The sequence below is a fragment of the Salvia splendens genome, chromosome 17 (assembly GCF_004379255.2).
Source record: "Salvia splendens isolate huo1 chromosome 17, SspV2, whole genome shotgun sequence".
NCBI lineage: Eukaryota > Viridiplantae > Streptophyta > Magnoliopsida > Lamiales > Lamiaceae > Salvia > Salvia splendens.
The window spans coordinates 26,716,039-26,736,377 of record NC_056048.1 but is presented as its reverse complement, the minus strand read 5'-3'; the positions used below and the strand labels follow the sequence as shown (position 1 = coordinate 26,736,377).

The 20,339-nt window shown below is 39.2% G+C and overlaps 3 protein-coding genes and 1 pseudogene across 8 annotated transcripts; 3 read left to right on the top strand and 1 right to left on the bottom strand.

Annotated features, from left to right (window-relative positions):
• Window positions 1-1,488: 1,488 nt before the first annotated feature.
• On the top strand, window positions 1,489-2,717 carry LOC121773761 (putative lipid-transfer protein DIR1). Its single transcript, XM_042170681.1, has 2 exons — window positions 1,489-1,860; window positions 2,562-2,717. The coding sequence occupies exons 1-2, from the start codon at window positions 1,530-1,532 to the stop codon at window positions 2,576-2,578; spliced, it is 348 nt and encodes a 115-aa protein (XP_042026615.1). The 5' UTR covers window positions 1,489-1,529; the 3' UTR covers window positions 2,579-2,717.
• Window positions 2,718-4,646: 1,929 nt separating this feature from the next.
• LOC121774554 lies at window positions 4,647-12,073 on the top strand (annotated as a pseudogene).
• A 349-nt stretch (window positions 12,074-12,422) lies between these two features.
• Window positions 12,423-16,191, top strand: LOC121774752 (mitochondrial substrate carrier family protein B-like). Of its 4 annotated transcripts, none has more exons than XR_006044990.1 (9): window positions 12,424-12,774; window positions 12,983-13,159; window positions 13,259-13,408; window positions 13,859-13,960; window positions 14,037-14,107; window positions 14,383-14,450; window positions 15,136-15,240; window positions 15,346-15,407; window positions 15,792-15,871. XR_006044990.1 is itself a non-coding variant. In XM_042171632.1 (8 exons), the coding sequence occupies exons 1-7, from the start codon at window positions 12,562-12,564 to the stop codon at window positions 15,360-15,362; spliced, it is 798 nt and encodes a 265-aa protein (XP_042027566.1). In that variant the 5' UTR covers window positions 12,424-12,561; the 3' UTR covers window positions 15,363-15,407; window positions 15,792-15,930. The 4 variants fall into 4 exon arrangements, 2 of the variants coding, with proteins under 2 accessions (XP_042027565.1, XP_042027566.1); XR_006044991.1 differs by having other exon boundaries at window positions 15,136-15,219; window positions 15,792-15,863; XM_042171632.1 differs by lacking the exon at window positions 15,136-15,240 and having other exon boundaries at window positions 15,792-15,930.
• On the bottom strand, window positions 16,160-20,037 carry LOC121774751 (protein DA1-related 2-like). Of its 3 annotated transcripts, none has more exons than XM_042171627.1 (12): window positions 19,754-20,037; window positions 18,748-18,887; window positions 18,505-18,592; window positions 18,312-18,426; window positions 18,108-18,228; window positions 17,938-18,021; window positions 17,739-17,858; window positions 17,448-17,660; window positions 17,304-17,366; window positions 17,095-17,210; window positions 16,945-17,003; window positions 16,160-16,690 (listed from the first exon to the last, which is right to left on the bottom strand). In XM_042171627.1, the coding sequence occupies exons 1-12, from the start codon at window positions 19,785-19,787 to the stop codon at window positions 16,329-16,331; spliced, it is 1,515 nt and encodes a 504-aa protein (XP_042027561.1). In that variant the 5' UTR covers window positions 19,788-20,037; the 3' UTR covers window positions 16,160-16,328. The 3 variants fall into 3 exon arrangements, with proteins under 3 accessions (XP_042027561.1, XP_042027563.1, XP_042027564.1); XM_042171629.1 differs by lacking the exon at window positions 19,754-20,037 and adding an exon at window positions 19,409-19,525; XM_042171630.1 differs by lacking the exon at window positions 19,754-20,037 and adding an exon at window positions 18,995-19,275.
• Window positions 20,038-20,339: the final 302 nt, after the last annotated feature.

The following is a 20,339-nucleotide window of genomic DNA, read 5'->3' as shown; positions in this document are numbered from 1 at the left end:
AACACCAATTATCATCACGTTTAATGCCCAATAAAACAGTTAAAATACGAGTTTATCACTGGGTCAGTTAAATATGACCCACAGTCAGCGACCCGCTCTGATACCATGTTAAAGTATCGGTAGAATCGATATATTATTTTTGAATGAATTTACATTATACACATAGCGTCAATATATAGGGCTAAGGACTCATCTATATGGTAAACCTAATTAACATAATTACATTGATTCCAAATCTCCTATACTTGGTAAAGATTGATTCTCGTATATCTTTTCCCTGATTCGGTGCAATCTTCTCCAACAGTACGAATGAGTTGGAGTTGATTTGAAACTGAAATTCTGCGGACTTTGACATTAATTACATTGATTATGTGGCGTTAGTTTGGTGAAATAGTGAAAAGAAGTGGTTTATAGTATTATAGTGTTGAGTTTTTAAGGTTTTAAAATAATAAAATAATACTGAACTCGACATATTGGGACGGTGGGAGGGAGCATTATTAGCCATTAGTGGGGGTGAAATATTGATTACTTCGAAAAAATATTCATTCTAAATGATGCAATATCTCCACTTATTGGACTCCTAGTCCTTCACCACCAAGGAAGTTAGGTGGACTATATAGCCTATTTTATTTTATGATTTCATAAGTAATATAAAGTCGGATCAGTGAAGAAGGTTATTATCGGCATCGAAAGATAGATGCATATAGCAATAGTAGTCATCGATAATAATTAAGATGGACAAGAAATGATGTGAATCTCAACTGACTCAACCCCTGAGGATTAAAAAGGGGGGCAGTGGCACAATATACAATCTACAATGGTTAAAAAAAAATAATTTAATGGAATTTTTCGATCTTCATGAGCTTTCAATAGGACATAAGATTATTCAACCTTCGATCCTATACCTGAATCTGACATTACTTCAAATAGAGAATTTGGTATAGATGCTACTTCCTCCGTCCCACAATAATTGTCACTCATTTTCATATCGGTCTGTTCCATAATAATTGTCACACTTCATTTTTACTATAAATGGTAAGTAGGTCTCACATTCCACTAACTCACTTCACTCACATTTTATTATAAGATCAATATAAAAAAGTGGGTCACATATTCCACTACTTTGCCAACCAATTTTTCTTGACATTTTTTAAAACTCATGCCTATAATAAGAGTGACAATTATTGTAGGACGGAAGGAGTAGTAAATATATATACAAATTATGTAGATTAAATGGTTTAGCTCTTTTGAGACCCCTCCCCATCCACAACCAATTTTTTTCCATGATTTCTTATTGTTTTACTAAAAAAAGCCAATTATCCCTACACAACAATATCACCACCACTAAAACAAGAAAAACATAACATAAGGAATTGGCTTCCACAACATAAGGAATTGAAGTGTTATAAGTGCTCAATCCACTCAAAATCCCAATACAATTTGAGGCATCAACACAAACAAACCTCTATAAATAGCATCACATCTTAGCCTCATTGATCATCACTAACAAATACTCACTTCACTCAATCATGGGAGCATCAACTAAGGCATTGTGCTTGCTGGGCCTCCTCCTCCTTTCGCTCTCGATCTCCACAAACGGCGCGGGCGAGTGCCCGAGATCGACCCCGGACAACGAGGCCATGAAGCTGGCGCCATGCGCGTCCGCGGCGCAGGACGCCAACGCGGCCGTCCCGAGCAGCTGCTGCACTCAGGTGAAGAAGTTGGGACAGAACCCCAAATGCCTCTGCGCTGTGATGCTCTCAAACATGGCCAAAATGGCTGGAATCAATCCTGAGATTGCCATTGGAATTCCCAAACGTTGTAACCTTGCTGATAGGCCAATTGGCTACAAGTGTGGAGGTTTGTCATCTTTTTTATTTTCCTAATAATATCTCTCTACAAAAATAACAAAATTTACCGACGGCATTTACATGTCCGCCATCATTTAGCGACGGATAATTCGTTGGCAAATTTACTGTCCATTTGTTAATTTATTGACGGATCGAACCACTAGAAAAATTGTTTCGTGTTAAATATTGAGTAAAGGTCAATTTTAATCCTAAACATATGACCAAAATACGAATTTGGTTCAAAACATTTTTAAAAAAGAGGTTCATAACAAATGAAATCCTTGTCGGAGTTGTCTTTTTTTACAGTTCCGTAAAAATGTATCAGTCATGCCACTGTGCAATTAGCGTTGACCGTTTGTTTTTTATGGAACTGTTAAAAAATGACTACTTCGACGACATTTTCATTTGTTATGGACTTGTTTTCCAAAAAGTGGATGTTTTAGACCAAATTCGTATTTTGATCATATATTTAAGACCAAAATTGACATTTACTCTTAAATATTTTAATAAAATATTACTAGTAGTACTATCGATGGACGTGACATCGTCTGTAAATTTATTTACACACGGATGTTTATGGCGGTAATTCTATGGTAAATTAAATCTTTTTTTCAAAATTAAAAAGTTAGTTGATATTCTTTTATTGGATTTAATTTATATGTACATCGGTTTTTAGTGGAACGCTAATAACTTGTTGTTTGTGTTATACAGCATATACGTTGCCGTGATTCGTGAAGACTTGGATATGAAGTTTAATGGCAAAAGCTGTGTTGTTGATTGTACTGTGATTGTATTAGTTTAAGTGTGTGTGCTTCCTACATCATGTTAAATAATAAATAATAAATAAATTATTGTGATTTATCTATATTTTTTTTTCTTATGCTCTTATATTTTTCTTACACTATTCATGAACTGCGCACATACTTTTCTCTTCATCACTCTCTTGCAATGCGGCATGCCACTTGGAAGCCGCGCAACTGTTTATTCTATTGCAACTATTTAAAGGAAATAAACTGTACTAGTGCGCGCATAAGACGAAAAGAACGGTGTGCACGGCTATATAAACAACAACAACAATTAACATGTAAAACGTGCGAGCACAAGACGCAGTGATGTGTGCGCACACTTTGTAAAATGAAGTCTGACTACCGAATGTGTATTTTCCTACATTCATGAGCACACCCGTGCGCATAGACAATGTAGTGCATAGAATACTTGGTTGATTTTCTAAGACTCATAAATAGTGTAACCCTAGTACCCAAAAGTCAATATATTTACTTTTTATAACAATAATGACCCAATCTTGAAGATGAATAAAAAATATTAGGGATTACTCTCTCTGTTTCGCAATAGAAGTCCTATTTGGCTATGAATAAAGAAAAATGGATTGAATAAGTTAGTGGAACATGAGTCTCACTTATATATACTCCCTTCGTCCCCCATAATTTGTCACCATTTGACCCGGCATGAGTTTTGAGAAATGTAATAGAAAGTGAGTTGAAAAAGTTAGTGGCATGTGAGTCCTACTTTTATATAGTATTAGTTTTATAATAAAATGTGAGTGAGAACGAGTTAGTGGAATATGAGGTCCACTACGAAAAATGGTAAAAGTGAAAGATGACAAATTTTTAGGGGCAGACGAAAATGGAAATAAGTGACAAATTTTCAGGGACGGAGGGAGTATTAGTTTTATAATAAAATGTGAGTGAAACAAGTTGGTGGAATGTAAGGTCTATTTACCATTTATAGTAAAAGTAAAATATGACTCTTATTATGGGATTGACCAAAATTGCAAAACAATACTCTTTATCGTCGAAGGGAGTAGTAATGAACATGGAGCTTAAAAAAGTGGTTCCAACTATGAGTTTTGCATATGTATATATATATGCCTCACTTCAAGCAAAGAACAACATGCACAACCGTTTAAACTCCTGTTAAATCGGTTATTCTGTTGATCTCAACATCAAAAAACACATGTCCCTTTTCATTTTTCATTTTTCACTTTTCAATTTTCATTTTTCATTTTCTTACTTATATTTTTATGATTTGAGTTTCCAACACTAGGTAGGTCACTCTCTCTTCTCTCTATGCTCCCACTAGCAAATCAAGAATTTATGTGTGTGAATTTTGATCGCGTAGTTGTGAGGATCGATTGCTCGATTGAATGAACCGCAACAAGAAAAGGAACACAACGATTACGTGGTTCGGCTCTAGGCCTACATCCACGGGCAGAAAACTAGTGTATGTGTTTATTGATCACTTTTAAAGAAAGATTTACAAGAACATTCTATTCCCTTAGAGATTTACAAGTAAAGAATGCTCTCAACTCGCTCGAAGTCGATCTGCTACTAGAGCACAAATGCACATTTGAAAAACTATCTTATTTTTTCGATCTCTCTTGAATTTTGTTGTTGTTGAATGAGTATAAGCATCGTCGCTACTTATAGGAAGTTAGGCTCGATCAATTCAGCTCAACCGCTAGCCTCTTCCCGAATTCTATTACAACCGCCAACCAATTGGTCACTTTCGGTTTGAGCATAACGGCTAGTCTCTGGAAATGCTTTTTCCTTGATCAAGCTGTCTCCCTTTCTCCTTGATCAAGCTGCAGCTCCAAGAATGAGTCTTGATCTTGATCTGCTCAATACACTAACAATGTGAGTTGGCAATGGCGAGCCCTAAAAAAATGGTTGATTAGTTGTGAGTATATTTCTTATTTTTTTCCTCTTCACCAACCATAATGTTAAAGGATGGATCTTGATTTTGATTAATTGATTTTAGGGAAGAAGAAATCAATTAATGGCTTACAAGGTAGATCACGAATATGATTATTTGTTCAAGATCGTGTTGATTGGAGATTCAGGTGTTGGGAAATCCAATATTTTGTCAAGATTTACAAGAAATGAATTTTGCTTAGAATCAAAATCCACAATTGGAGTTGAATTCGCAACAAGAACTCTCCAGGTAATCAATCTTACATTTTAAATCACATTAAAAGATGGATCTTATTGGTTTTGACCCAATTTATAAGTTCTATGTCGTTTAATTAGGGTGTGCAATCTTTAGTTTCAATCTGTCTTAATAAAAATAAGTGTACGAGGTAGTACTAAATTTCACACGAGTAGTAATCTTCATTTTTTATCCAAGAGGTAGTACTAAAATTTCACACAAGTAGTAATCTTCATTTTCTATCCAATAAAACTGAATTTGATCAAAATTCATGATTAACGTGATTATTATCTCATTTTTTTGTCATATCTAAAAATACATACCCATTTTAATGAACATATGATAAATGTGAAATATAGTGAAAATATATGTTTCCACCATTTTTCAACAAAGAAAACGCACTATATTAGGAGTATAAGAGAACGAGGGGTATAAAAACAAAACCAAGGAAAAATTTATCATGTTTTAGTGATCTATACAATTATTTATCATATGTTGCGTGGTGTGGAGAAAATGAGAGAATATTATCACGTCAATATATTGATAATATTATTAGTAATAAATTGGAGCGAAAAAAGAAAGGAAAATGGATTACCCAAAATAATTTCTACTTCTCATGAACATGTAAAAAAAAAATAATAATAATAATAATAATAATAATAATAATAATAATAAATGGCTAAAATATGTCTTCCACATTTTTTCCACCAAAATTAACGTATTTTTAGTGGTAAAAAAGTTTTAGAGTAATTAATTAAGAAAGAAATTGGTGCACGTAGGTGGAAGGGAAGACGGTCAAGGCGCAAATATGGGACACGGCTGGGCAAGAGCGGTACCGCGCGATCACGAGCGCCTACTATCGTGGCGCAGTCGGGGAGCTCGTGGTCTACGACCTAACGAAGCGTCAGAGCTTCGATAGCGAGAGCTTAGGGACCACGCGGATTCCAATATCGTGATCATGCTCGCTGCCAACAAGTCAGACCTCAACCACCTGCGCGTCGTGGCCGAGAACGACGCCCAGCTCTTCGCCGAGAAGGAGGGCCTCTCCTTCCTCGAGACCTCCGCATTGGAGGCCCACAACGTTGAGAAGGCCTTCCAAACTATTTTGTTGGATATTTATCAAACTATTACAAAGCAATGTATATTTAAGAGCATCCACAACCGTGCTTTTGCCAGCGGCACGGTTGTGGGCCCGGCCCCACTTTTTCTGCCTGCTCTCTGGCAAGAGCACAACACCCACAGTTGTGCTCTTCCGCAAGGACGAGCACAATTAATTTAAAATTCAATTAAACAATAACATTTCCATAATAATAAAATTCATTAAAAAACATAAATAAAATTACAAATGACAAATAAAATAAAAACGACATAATTAAAAGCCTAAAAATTAAAAATTACATAATTAAAATACTAAAAATTTAAAAAAACCACTACTCGTTGCCAAATTTCATCCACATGTGGTTGATTAGGTCTTCTTGTAACTGAATGTGGGTTCGGGTATCGCGCATTGTGTGCCTTGTCTCCATCCTCTGGCTAACCGTCGTATGCTCACCTCGGCGTGGGGGAGACCTCGCTGTTGAGCTTCCGGCTTCATCCTCGTCGTAGAAGCTAGCCGCCCTCGGCCCTTCGTCGGCTATAATCATGTTGTGTAAGGGATGGATGTGTTGATAGTTTGTATGAGAATTATGAATGAGAGATGATTTGATATGATAAATGGATGATGAATGTGTGTATTTATAGATGATTTTGGGGAAAAAAATAAAAAAAATCAAAAAAATTCAGAAAAACGGGCAAAAAAACGGCCATATTTTTGGGATTTGGAAAATAATTTTTTTTATTTTTTATCATTATTTAAAATTAATTAACGATTTTTTTTAAAAAAAAATTATTCAAAGGCAACGGCTATGCCGTTGCCCAATCGTGTGCCGCCACGTCGACTGCTCGCTGGCACGGCGCTGCTCGATGCATCGAGCAGCGGCGGCCAGCCTCATCCTCGCCGCTGGCACGGACGGCGGTCTTCTTCCCCACCACCGTTGCGGATGCTCTAATGACAAAATTAGAAGTATTGGTTTTCTAACCAAAATGTATTCAAGGAGTATCAATAATGTGTACACGTTACATCCATTCAACTGCTACTTCACCAACGTGTAACATGCTACTAAAATATTTGTCGAAACTACTCCCTTTTCAAAACCACACTAATAAATAGTAGTAGGACGTTGGAACTAGTGTTGCCCACGGTTCACGAACCGGCGGTTCCGGTTCGGAACCGCCGGTTCCGGTTCGGTCGAAGGCGGAACCGGAACCGAACCGTGAGGCTATTTCACGGTTCCGGTTCCGGTTCGAAAACCGGCGGTTCCGGTTCCGGTTCGGAACCGCCGGTTTTTCCGGCGGTTTAGGCGGTTCCGGTTCGGAACCGGCGGTTTCGCGGTTCGGTTGTATTTTTTTTTTTTAATTTGAAATTTGGATTTATACAACAAATTGGAACAAGACAATGTATACTTCAAATAGAAATACGGCGAATAAGGAAGAAATGATATCTATTTTATTGAGTTTGAGTTGTAACGGACAACGATACATTACAATTTACAATATGTATACAAGTATACAACATACAATAATGTAATATAAATTTGAAATTTGGACTTATACAATAAATTGGAACAAGATAATGGATAATTTAAATTGAAATAAGACGAATATGATGAAAATGATATCAATTTTATTAAATTTGAGTTGTAACGGACAACGATACATTACAATTTACAATACATATACAAGTATACAACATACAATAATGTAATATAAATTTGAAATTTGGACTTATACAATAAATTGGAACAAGAGTACAAGACAATGGATAATTTAAATTGAAATAAGACGAAGAAGGTGAAAATGATATCAATTTTATTGAATTTGAGTTGTAACGGACAACGATACATTACAATTTACAATACATATACAAGTATACAACATACAATAATGTAATATAAATTTGAAATTTGGACTTATACAATAAATTGGAACAAGAGTACAAGACAATGGATAATTTAAATTGAAATAAGACGAAGAAGGTGAAAATGATATCAATTTTATTGAATTTGAGTTGTAACGGACAACGATACATTACAATTTACAATACATATACAAGTATACAACATACAATAATGTAATATAAATTTGAAATTTGGACTTATACAATAAATTGGAACAAGACAATGGATAATTTAAATTGAAATAAGACGAATAAGATGAAAATGATATCAATTTTATTGAATTTGTGTTGTAACGGACAACGATACATTACAATTTACAATGCATATACAAGTATACAACATACAACAATGTAATATAATTTACAAATAAAAAAACATGAAATGGAGGGAAAATGGAAGAACTACGGGAACAAGTATAAGTGTATAACAATGCGTAATAAGAGTAGCACTTGAGTAATTAAATGGAAGCACAATAGCACAAATGAGAAATTGGAGACAAAGAGAGAGAATTGGGAGATTGAAGAGAGAAACTCTTATTAACATAAGAGTGTGGTGAATGTAAATGAGAATAGAGGGGGGTATTTATAGATTAAAAAATGGGGGGAAATGGAAGAATTTAATTTCAAATTTATATTATATTATTGTATGTTGTATACTTGTATATGTATTGTAAATTGTAATGTATCGTTGTCCGTTACAACTCAAATTCAATAAAATTGATATCATTTTCACCTTCTTCGTCTTATTTCAATTTAAATTATCCATTGTCTTGTACTCTTGTTCCAATTTATTGTATAAGTCCAAATTTCAAATTTATATTATATTATTGTATGTTGTATACTTGTATATGTATTGTAAATTGTAATGTATCGTTGTCCGTTACAACTCAAATTCAATAAAATTGATATCATTTTCATCATATTCGTCTTATTTCAATTTAAATTATCCATTATCTTGTTCCAATTTATTGTATAAGTCCAAATTTCAAATTTATATTACATTATTGTATGTTGTATACTTGTATACATATTGTAAATTGTAATGTATCGTTGTCCGTTACAACTTACAACTCAAACTCAATAAAATAGATATCATTTCTTCCTTATTCGCCGTATTTCTATTTGAATTATACATTGTCTTGTTCCAATTTGTTGTATAAATCCAAATTTCAAATTAAAAAAAAAAATACAACCGAACCGCGAAACCGCCGGTTCCGAACCGGAACCGCCTAAACCGCCGGAAAAACCGGCGGTTTTGGCGGAAAACCGCCGGAACCGCCGGTTTTCACGGTTAACCGCCGGTTTCCGGTCCAAAAAACCGCCGGAACCGGCCGGTTTTGCCGCTGAAAAGCTGCCGCCGTCAGCCCCATCTCTGACGCCTTGATTTACGCGCCCGAACCGGCGGTTCCACCGGTTAACCGGCGGTTCCGAACCGTCCCGAACCGCCGGTTCGGTGACGGTTCCGGTTCGAAAAATCATGAACCTGAACCGGACCGCGACCCGAATTGCGACGGTTCCGGTTCGGAAAAATTGCCACGGTTCCGGTTCGGAACCGGAACCGCCGGTTCCGGTTCGCCGGTTAACCGCCGGAACCGGAACCGGTGGGCATCTCTAGTTGGAACATTAATATCACTGCTCCCCACACGACTTTTTCATTTGTAAATGCAACACATTTTCATTTTCATTTCATTTCATTTTATTTTATTTTTGTCATTGGATATTACATAGTATATTTTTTTAATTTATTCCAAGATTACGCATTTATATTTTTACTAATTTTCTCTCTCAAATGAATACATCCAATCACTCCAAATAATAAATTAAATATTTAACTCTCTATCTCTGTCCATTTAATACTTACAAGTTACACCAACTATTTCTTTTTTCAATTAATCATATTAACCAATTAATTTCTAAAATCTCATGCCGATTAAAAAATGTGTCATATTAGCCAGGACGGAGGGAGTAGTAGTTTTCAAGACGGTTGCGTTATATTTGATGGAAAATGATGAAATCATTAGTATTTTTATTCTTTTTTCCCACTAATTGTCATATATTTTGTAGCGTGTATATATTTTTTTCATGAGTTAATTGATATGATTAGTTATATTTTTGCAACTTTTCCATTTATAATAAAAAAAATCACATTTTCATGTATGATGACTTCAACACTAATTTATTAGTTGGACGGAAGACAATCATACTAATATAATTGTGCTTCATCTTCTAACAAAATAATAATGTTGTTTTGCACCTTTTAGATTAAGAGTTAAATTTATTTGAAAATATCATGAATTTGTTGAATATGGTGAATTTCTAATGATTTGGATTTCTGGTAAAATCTAAAAAGAAATTACTACTAGAGTAACAATGTCGTTTCTTATATTGACCCAACATAATCTAACACACCATGTTAAATTTAATTTATAAAACTCAAGAAAAATCTATCATGAAACATAAATTTATCATATTAAATTCATGCAAAAAGTGGTTTTAAGAACTATTGGCCCAAATCCATTTTCGGCTTATCAATTAAAAATTAATTTCAAATAAAAAAGAATAAATAAAAATAAACTAAATAAAAAACCTAGTCTTGTAAGAGCATCCTCAGTGGTGTGGATGTCCCAGCGGACATTCCCGTGGACATCCCAAAAACACCTCCTGCCACGTCATAACGACATCCCACTGCACAGTGGCAGACATCCCCAAGGACATCCCGACGGACTTCCCACAATAATAAAAATTCACAAATTCACCAAATTAAACAATTTACGGAATTAAAATTTCAACACAAATACGGAGAAATTGCAACCACTTTATTTAAAAAAAGCATACATAGTACAAAAAAACATACATAATTATTAAAAAAAAATTACATAGTTAAAAAAACCGTCGTCTCACTCCTCGGATTCCCCACCGCTAGTACCCTCGTCGTCCCCGTCGGTAGTCCCCTCGTCGCCACTCTCTGCCATGTCTTCCAACCCCAAATCGCGCCGCATACTGTTGATGATATCCTTCAGCGAAGACCTGTAATAGCGATCGGTCGATGCCCGCCATTTAACCATTGCACGTAACAGGGTTTCATGTTGCGCGACGCGGGCGAGTGAGGGGAGCTCGGGATCGTTTTGGGAAGGAGCTGTCGATTGGGCCTCGACGGACCCGCTGGCGCTTCCACTCGCCATCCGCGCCGCGGACTTTTGCCCCACCAGGCGATGGCGGCGGGGCCGACGATGAAGGTGTCGGGAACTCTGCCTCGGCGGGGGGGAGTTCGTGGGAACCAACACTGCTACTGTACTCCCCGGAGGCGCTGATCTTCGTCCGCTTCGGCCAGCCAGATTCAACACCCGCAGTAAACTTGGCCGAAGACTGCACCACAAGATACACCTCCCAATATTTGAATTCCCCGAAACCCGCCACAGCGTCTATGAACTGATGGTGAGACAGAAGCTTCACATCCTCGGCAGACATGCCGCTGGTTGCCGAGCGAAGGTTGTTTGTGTAAATGCCGGCGAATCGGCTGAGTTGCCTCTTCAGCCGCTCCCACTGTTTCCGGCATTGCTCTCCGTTGTGAGGCTTCCCCCCTGCGGTTTGAATTGGAGGTAGCTTTGCCTAATGCGCCACCACATCCTGTGTATATGCTGGTTAGCCCCGATATATGGATCCTTCACTATACTGATCCACGCCTTCGCAAGCGCGATGCACTCCTCTGTGCTCCAGACGATCCTCTTTTTCCCGCTGGATCCCTTCCCCACCTCAGCGCCCACCGCCTCACCATCGTACCCCGCCGCAGGCGAGGTAGTGCCCCGTCCCCTGCCCCTCCCTCTCCCTGTCCTCCCCTTCCTCCCTGTCGCCATTGGTGCGTCTGTGGGAGAATCCCGTATCGAAGATAGCCCCAACTCCTCCATCGAGAACGTCTCGATGCCAGTGAACTGAATCTCGAGAGGAGTACTCGGGGGGTTTTCCGTCGACAGTAAATCCATATAGGGGCGACAGACATTGACCACCGGTGATTGGGGGACCCCTGCATACTCCCCCCGTAGTGACAGGCGAGCCCTGCATCATCCCCGACATCATCATCCTGGGCATCTGGGGCGGCATCATCCTCGGCATTCCGGGCATTCCGGCACTCACCCCGGGCATTTGGGGCATCATCCCATATCAAGACGGGTACATGTTGTAGTACCCGGGCATCATCCCCGCCGTCATTTGGGGTTCGGGCATCATCCCTACCATTCCGGACATCGTGGCGGACATTGGGTACTTCCGCCAACGTGAAAGATAGGTCCTTGTGACTCGCTCGTAGCGGGGGAATCACTATTGTGGAGCTCCATTTATCTTCAAAAGAAAAGTATTTAGAGAGAGAGATACTCATTAATACAAGTGGGGCGAATGAAATGAAATTCAACGAGCCGTATTTATAGAATTTAAAAAAGAAATAATAAAATAATCAGGATGTCCGTGGGGTCAACGCAATGGCGGACGTCCCGGGAACGCATCGGAACTCCGGTGTCCGCAGCGGACGTCCGTATCCGCGTCACCTTTATACAATGGCGGACGTCCCGCGCGGATGTAGGCCATTGCGGATGCTAACGTCGTGTTGATTACGACAACAGCATTCCAATAGCCTCAAAGCAAAATTCTATGACCTGTTTGATCAAACTGCTTTCATAAAAAACACATCTTGATTTCCTCTTTCTTCTCGGCTTTTCTTCAAATTGCCGCCTGCAGCTGTTTTGGATTTATATATTTTTAATAAGAGAAATTAATTATATGTCGGCGATCGGTAAAATGCAGACGGAAGCGAGGGTCGGAGTGGTGGTGGAGGGAGGCGGCCTGAGTGCACCGACGACGTCGTCGGTGGTGGTCGAGCCGCCGCGCCAGAGGCAAATCGGCACCGCCCCGCAGCTCCTCGCCGGTGGCCTCGCCGGAGCCGTGAGCAAGACTTGCACTGCTCCTCTCGCCCGCCTCACCATTCTCTTTCAGGTTTTTATTCAATTGGGAATTGTTCACAATTGTAATTCCTTTTCAATTGAAGAGTAATACTCACAGTAGTGTGTGTTGCTGAAATGAATTGGATTGAATTGGGCCCTTTTTATGGTGAATTGGATCAATTGATTGCCTTGATTTGATAGGGTTTATGTTTCCCCTTAACATAATTGAGTTGAATTGAAGGATGGAATCGGTTTTGCAGCTTCAGGGAATGCACTCCGATGCGTCTAGGTTAGAGAAGGCAAGCATATGGCGTGAGGCGTCGAGGATTGCTAGAGAAGAAGGCGTGAGGGCGTTTTGGAAGGGCAATTTGGTGACGATCGCGCACCGGCTCCCGTATTCTTCCATTAGCTTTTATGCATTCGAACGCTACAAGAATGTTGGTACAACTGTTCTGTGAAGAAGTTCTGTTTTTCGAGTTACTTATTCGAGTCTCAAGCGTTAAATTGGCTAAACTTTTGCTTCTTTTTACTATTAGATGTTGCAAGCTACATTAGGAGTTGAAGGCCAAGGAGAAAGCATCGGTGCAGACCTTTGCGTACGGCTTTTAGGCGGTGGGCTGGCTGGAGTGACGGCCGCTTCAGCTACCTATCCGTTGGATCTTGTCCGGACGCGTCTTACAGCGCAGGTGAACAGATGGGAGTGTTCGTATTGTAATGTTGAGTGGATATACAATTCTGTTAGAGTTGTTACTCCTGCAAGATGCTTACTTTATTGTCTTAATTGGTATGCACTGAATTGGTATGATTACTTATCTTCAGCAACTATAAATCTTTAGTTTCACCCCACTTAGTTGTACTTGGAAATGAAGAGATGGAAATGGGTGGAAAAGAGGGGAATTATCCTGAGAAAGAATTTGCTGATTGAAAGTTTGAAATTGTATCTTATATTACTACTATAAAGGTCAGAATTTTGACAAAAAATTATGCTAACAAAAAACTCGGTTTCTTTGCCTTTCTTTAAGTGTCACCTTCAAGTGTTGCCAGTACCCAAGTTCTGTTAGTTGGCCGTCATTCTTCCATTGTATGCAAACAATTTATTCATGACTTAGACTTAAAAACTTTTTGTGTATATGCAGACAAATGTGATCTATTACAGAGGGATATTCCATTCCTTGCGTACCATAAGTAAAGAAGAAGGTTTTCGTGGCCTTTATAAAGGACTTGGTCCCACTTTATTGGTATAGTTTCACTTTATTTGTTTGATTGATCTTGTTTCCCGTTGGTTACTTACTGAATCTGTGCTGCTTTATGTAGGGTGTTGGCCCAAATTTGGCTATTAGCTTTTCAGTCTATGACACTGCAAGATCTTATTGGCAGCTTCATAGGTAGGCTACGATAGTTCTATGGATTTTGACATTCTATTCCCTCTATCTCACTAATAATGTCCCAAACCACTTTTTTTGGCTGTCGCATTTATAGTGTCTCAAGCCTAAGAAAGCGCATCTTCAATTTATAACCGCAAAAACTGCATTCCTTAATTTTCTTACCCGGAGTCTTTTGAGACGTTATCAATGGGACCGAGGGAGTATTATATGGTGAAGTTTGAAAAATGAGGTTTGTAAATCAAGATTTTACATGTTCCTCTATTTATTGACCTCAGGCCTCAAGACTCAATTGTTCTAGCAAGCCTTGTTTGTGGGAGTTTTTCAGGAATTGCATCATCAACAGGTGAGTGATCTGATGATGATCACATATTTTCCTATCTAAACTTTTAAGTATGGCATCTAGTTTCCAGTTTTTTAATAATTTTATAATGACCAAGAGAACTGATTTTTTTTTTCAAACTTGAACCAATCTAACTTGTATGAGTGCGTCCCTTAGTGACCAGGCTGTCGCCTCTCCATGTTTCGTACTTATATGCTCTGTGCTTCTGTTGATTCTGGCGTGCATTCATGAACATCATTATGTGGTCATTTATTGACACTTGTACATTTCTTTTCTCCTATAATCAAATACGACGGAACATCCGTCCAAGTTAAAAAAAATAGTACAAGTAACTTCATATTATTGCAATCTGATTAAATTATCCACTATAGAATACTCCCTCCGTCCCCGAATAAGAGTCGCTAATTTCCATTTTGGGCCGTCCCCTATTAAGAGTCACTCTTCATTTTTACCATAAACGGTAGTAGGCCCCACATTCCACTAACTCACTCCACTCACATTTTATTATAAAACCAATATAAAATGTGGGTCCCACATTCCACTAACTTTTTCAACCAACTTTTCTCTACATTTCTTAAAACTCGTGCCCGGTCAAAGAGCGACTCCTATTAGGGGACGGAGGGAGTACAAAAATAATGGAGGATCTAATTCATCTGAATGCCTGTGGCTGTCTTCAATGCTTTTGCAGAGAATTGAGGATGCAGTAAGTAATAACGAGATTGACCCTAGAGCTTGAGGTCCAGACATGATAATCTGGCAATATGAAACTTTTGTAAGAAGCTAATAAAATATGGTATATTGCTTGATTGTTCTTCCGAAGCAATCTTTACCTTCTTTGCAAGGATATTTTGGATAAAGGTTGATTTTTGCTAAATAACTTGGCTCTCCATGTATGCAGTTGGCTCCACTAGGTGAGCCATGTTTTGGAGTTTTCAAATTGTGAGAGGTGTCCTCTTTGAGGTACGCTTCTCAGTTGGGTTTTGCCATTTTCTCTGTGGTTATAGCTCAATGGTAACAATACAAATAAACTTTTTGTCAATTTCATAAAGTTATTTCAATCTTGTCAATTAGTCACCAATCCTAGCCCCGAGAAAAGAGTGTTTGCTGATGACCAAAATTCACATCTTATTACGGCCAACTAAGACAAGTTGATTCACATCTGCCTTTTGTGATATTTTCATTATCTTGTCTGCTTTCAGTTAAGCTAGTCGTTAGTGAGAATGCACTCCAGATTTGATGTTTGACGACAGCACCATTGTTGAGATATTTGTTTTACTATTATGATAACTGTATTTGTGACTCACTGAAGTCGATAAAAGTCCAAATAATATTTGTATTTTGCAGTGGCGTATCCTCTGGATCTTGTGAGGCGGAGAATGCAACTGGAAGGAGCCGGTGGCCGAGCTCTTGTTTACAGAACAGGCCTGGTCGGGACACTGAGGCAAATAATCAGAAAGGAAGGTTGGCTTGGCCTATATCGCGGGATTCTGCCTGAATATTACAAAGTTGTGCCCAGTGTTGGCATCGTCTTCATGACCTATGAAAAGTTAAAGCAGATCCTCTCAAGCATCCCCGAAAGCTAGATGAGTTCGTCTCGTATGCTTCCAGTGTTTCTTGCTTTTTCTAAGTTTTATTCCAATTGTTGTATAGTCACAAAAGAAAATGGATAACTAAATTGTATCATACATTGAGCTATATTTTGAGATTCCACATAGTGCTTATGAGTTATGACTAAATTGAACTTCAAATTTGTGTGATTTTAGTTCACACCTGATGTATGGATTGAGGTTTTTAGTCATTACAGAGATGAATATAGAAGATATCAATAGACAAGCAATGAAAACCTATAACTGAAATAGAGTTCCATTCTGATTTTTGTGATTATTCTGGGAAGGTTCTTGTGTAGCGGATGTGATCTAAGGTACGGCGTAGGCCGTACTTGTTAACCGCAGCCATGGCAGCTCGGAATCCTCCACCGTAAGCTGGAGACGCGTCGTGCAGGATCTGATGCATGAAGAACACCCCTAGTTTGTTCTCAACGCTTGATTTACCGCCTTTCTTGGATGAAGGCCATGACGAGGAGGATGGAGCTGCGGACGTGGATCCATACGACCATGCTGAGGACGATGATGCAGATGCGGATGTCGTGTTCCTTGATTCGGGCACCACCTCCGATTCCAGCCACATGTGGGACATCACTTGGCAGATACCTTCTTCCACCTCCGGCCTCAGATTCCGAAACTCTGAATCAAAACAAAAATATAGTTTTGAGTTCGTTTCACACCAGGGATATCATCGGTTCAAGAACCGTGGTTCCAGTTCAAAATTTATGAACCGAACCAGCAGTTTTGGTTCAGCCTGTGAGAGGCGGTTCCGTTTCCAAATTTGGAACCACCAGTCCTGTTCCGATTTTAACTGGCGCTTCGGTTTGAACTAGGCACCCCTGTTTCACATGACTAATCTCGCACGACAACATGATTTGAACAGAGACGCTTACCATTGAGTCGTAGCCATCCGTGCATTAGCTCGTGTGCAAGTATTGCTCCGGTCAGCAACCTGCACCAGACATTCGATTTTAACGTTACACGATTCCACGAATCATCAGGCACCCCTTCGTGTATGAATTAGGGTGAAGAATACCAGTTACCTTGGGAGGCCGTACAGTACGAGAATGGCTGTAACCTCGCACCTTCGAGTCAGCTTCTGCGGCTGCGTTCTCATACCTACTAGTCCACGGCGGTCCAGTCGCGGCCTCCTCATTATCTGAAGTCACGATGCGATCAAAGTTCCGTTAAAACAGCCCTTTATCAGAAGACTATAATGCATTAAAAACTAAAGAAATGGTAAAACACTTACACTTGTAACTGTCTGCTCTTCAGAAAGGCAGAGACCTCTTGTTTCAGGCATGTGGTGATAACCCTACAAACACACAGCTCAGTGAATTTTCTGCAACATTGAGTTGTTTTGGATAATAAGAATAATGATGGTTCAGATCATTACATGTTTCTCCCCCTCGATGGCCTCGTTGAGGGCTTGTCGTGGAACGAGAAGCATTGGGATTTCCTGCTCGATTCTCATGTTCATTCCTTCGTAGTAGTCTCTGATCGAATGGTATAAAGGCTGGCAGTCACCGGTGTCCATGATGGCCGACTCCATGCACTCCAAGCACAAGCACCGGCCGTCTCCCATGGATATGTATCGGGTGTTCCGTGGCTTGAAAACACAACAGCACTATGTTTCAAACAAATTGATGGAAGGCTACAAACAATGTAGTTTCGGAATAAATCTAACCTCCAAACGCTCACAGCTACAGCACCGGGGCGTGTTGTCGTGCTCATGGGAAGGGCAGTATTTCTGCGACCAGAACGGGTGGCATCTGTACTCGATCAAGCCCATGCTATTGGTCGGAATCTGCAAGAATCAACGACGGTCATGGAAAAGGGTGTAGTCGTGAAACGTTTTTTCTGCGAAGAAAACTGAGGCTGCTTACAAATTGATGACAGACTTCACATTTTGGATGATTGAGCTCTTTGAAGCAAGATTTGTGATATGTTTCTCTTCCTGACAAAGAGAACTTGAATCAAAAATGAAAAAAAATAAGAACTTGATGATGGATCAAAAAAAAATGCAGCATTTGTAAATAGAGAGCGAAGGGCTTACCTCATGCTCGGTAATGGGGTGTTTACACGCGTGGCAACGGAAGCATCCCGGGTGGTAATAGGCCCCCATGCATCCGAGATAGTTCCCGTATCCGATTTCACGTTTGCAGCCAGCACACATTCTGCAAATCATATCCAAACACAACAGAAGAAATATAAGCAAAATGATATTCAAGAAACAATAAAAGTGAAGATGAATAATCACCTAGATCCCCTTGGATGGTAGTCTCTAGGGACATATGAAGGCAATGGTGCAGAGCTGAAGCTATCGTGAAGCGACCTTGCTAGATCGTCACCATTTCCTGATCGCCACCTGTATCCTGCACGATTGGATTTTGTACGTTTAGTCACGGAAACTGAGGGATACACGAGGAGGAAGAAAGCACAGGAGACCGTACCACTTGGCCTCTTTAAATCTTCGGACATAGAGAGTGCAATGGCGCGGTCCAATTCCTCCTTCTCTCTGCTGGCCCGAGAGCGATCATCCTGCAATCACAAGATTTCAGTTTCGAAACGTCATCTTGTTGAAATCGCGGATGCTCGTATCCACACAGATACATCACAGTTTCTAAGTAACACTCGATGATCAAAGAAACAACCAACCAAAATAAGTTTTCCAAGAACGAGATAGATATTGATACCACGGATCTAAATGGAGCGCGCCACATCATGTCTTCCTCCCCGGGGAACTGTGGTTGCTGCGAGCCGGTAGAAACCACCCTGCTGCTCGGCCCGCCCTTGAAGAACTTACTCAGCCATTTCATAAAACTCGATTTCCTCTCTGCACATGAACAAAACACATCTCCTCAATCATCTTCTCTACCAAATTGATCAATTCAATCTTCCTATAAGCAAAACTGATGAAAACAAAGCACACAGTGATCATACATGATAAAACTTTGAACCAATCACTCAACCTTGCAATGAATTACAGAAGGCTCTACACCACCACATATTTATAGACAAGATACATAACAGATAATCTTCTTGCAGAAGCAAAAAATTATAACCGTCGAACGTAACAAGCATCAACCAAATCTCAAAAAAGCATCATCTTTACACAAACAGGAAAAAACCCACATAAAACTTCCAAAAGGGCATCAATCCAAAATCCAGAAAGATGCAATCTTTAACTTAACACAAGCTTCAAACACAGCCTAAAACCAAGAGTGCAGGCATCAATCAAAACACTTCTCCTCAATCAACTCTTTCCCAAATTGATCAATTCAATTTTGCTATATTCATAACTGATCAGACATAAAAATCAAACATAGATGGAAAACAAAAGAAAAATCTCCATACATGATAAATTTGAATCAATCACTCAACCAAGCAATGAATTACAGAAGGCTCCCTACCACCACACATATATAGACAAGACATAGTAATTACAAATAATCTTCTTGCAGAAGCAAAAAATTACAACCGTCAAACGCTACAAGCATCAACTAAATGTCAAAAAGGCATAATCTTTACACAAACAGGAAAAAAAAACCCACATAAAAGTTCCAAAAGGGCATCACTCCAAATCCAAAAAGACACAATCTTTAACTTAACACAAGCCTAAAACCAAGAATGTAGGCCTCAATCAAGAAATTCCAAAATAGTAAATCTTTTCAAGAGAGAGAAAAAAGGTGGAAAGCACACCATAAATGCAGTGGTTGACATTCGAAGAAGGCATGGGGTGTTCTGAAAATGGTGAAAGGGACTAACACAGAAGGTGAGGAGGATGGAATAGTAGAGAGAAAGGAATTGGGGGAGAATGGCATCATTGATAAAGGTAAGTTTTTTTGCAAGAGAGAGAAAGGGGGGAATATCTGTGGGAGGAGAGATTCTTGGCTTGTGGGAAAGAAAATCAAGAAAGGGTGTGGGGAGAGAGAATCTGATGAGAGAGATGGTGATGGAGGAAAGGGGAAAGGGGAAAGTGTGGTGCTGGGATTGGACGGCTGAGGTTTTTGGAGTGATCAACACTGTTTTTTGGAGAAGAGAAGGAAAAGGAAATGGAGAGTTCAAATTCCATCTCTTTGGGGGGAAGTGGAGTGTGTTGATGTCAAGAAACATGATCATATTAAATGAATCTAAATAATGCTAAAATTTAGTGTTTTTGATCATCGGCTAATCACAAGAGAGATGGTGGATATTGTTCTTGTGTTAATGAATCGGAATTTCTTCTGGTTCTATGTCATGAATTTAACATGTCATTACAATGAAGCCATGTTTATTATACTTTTCG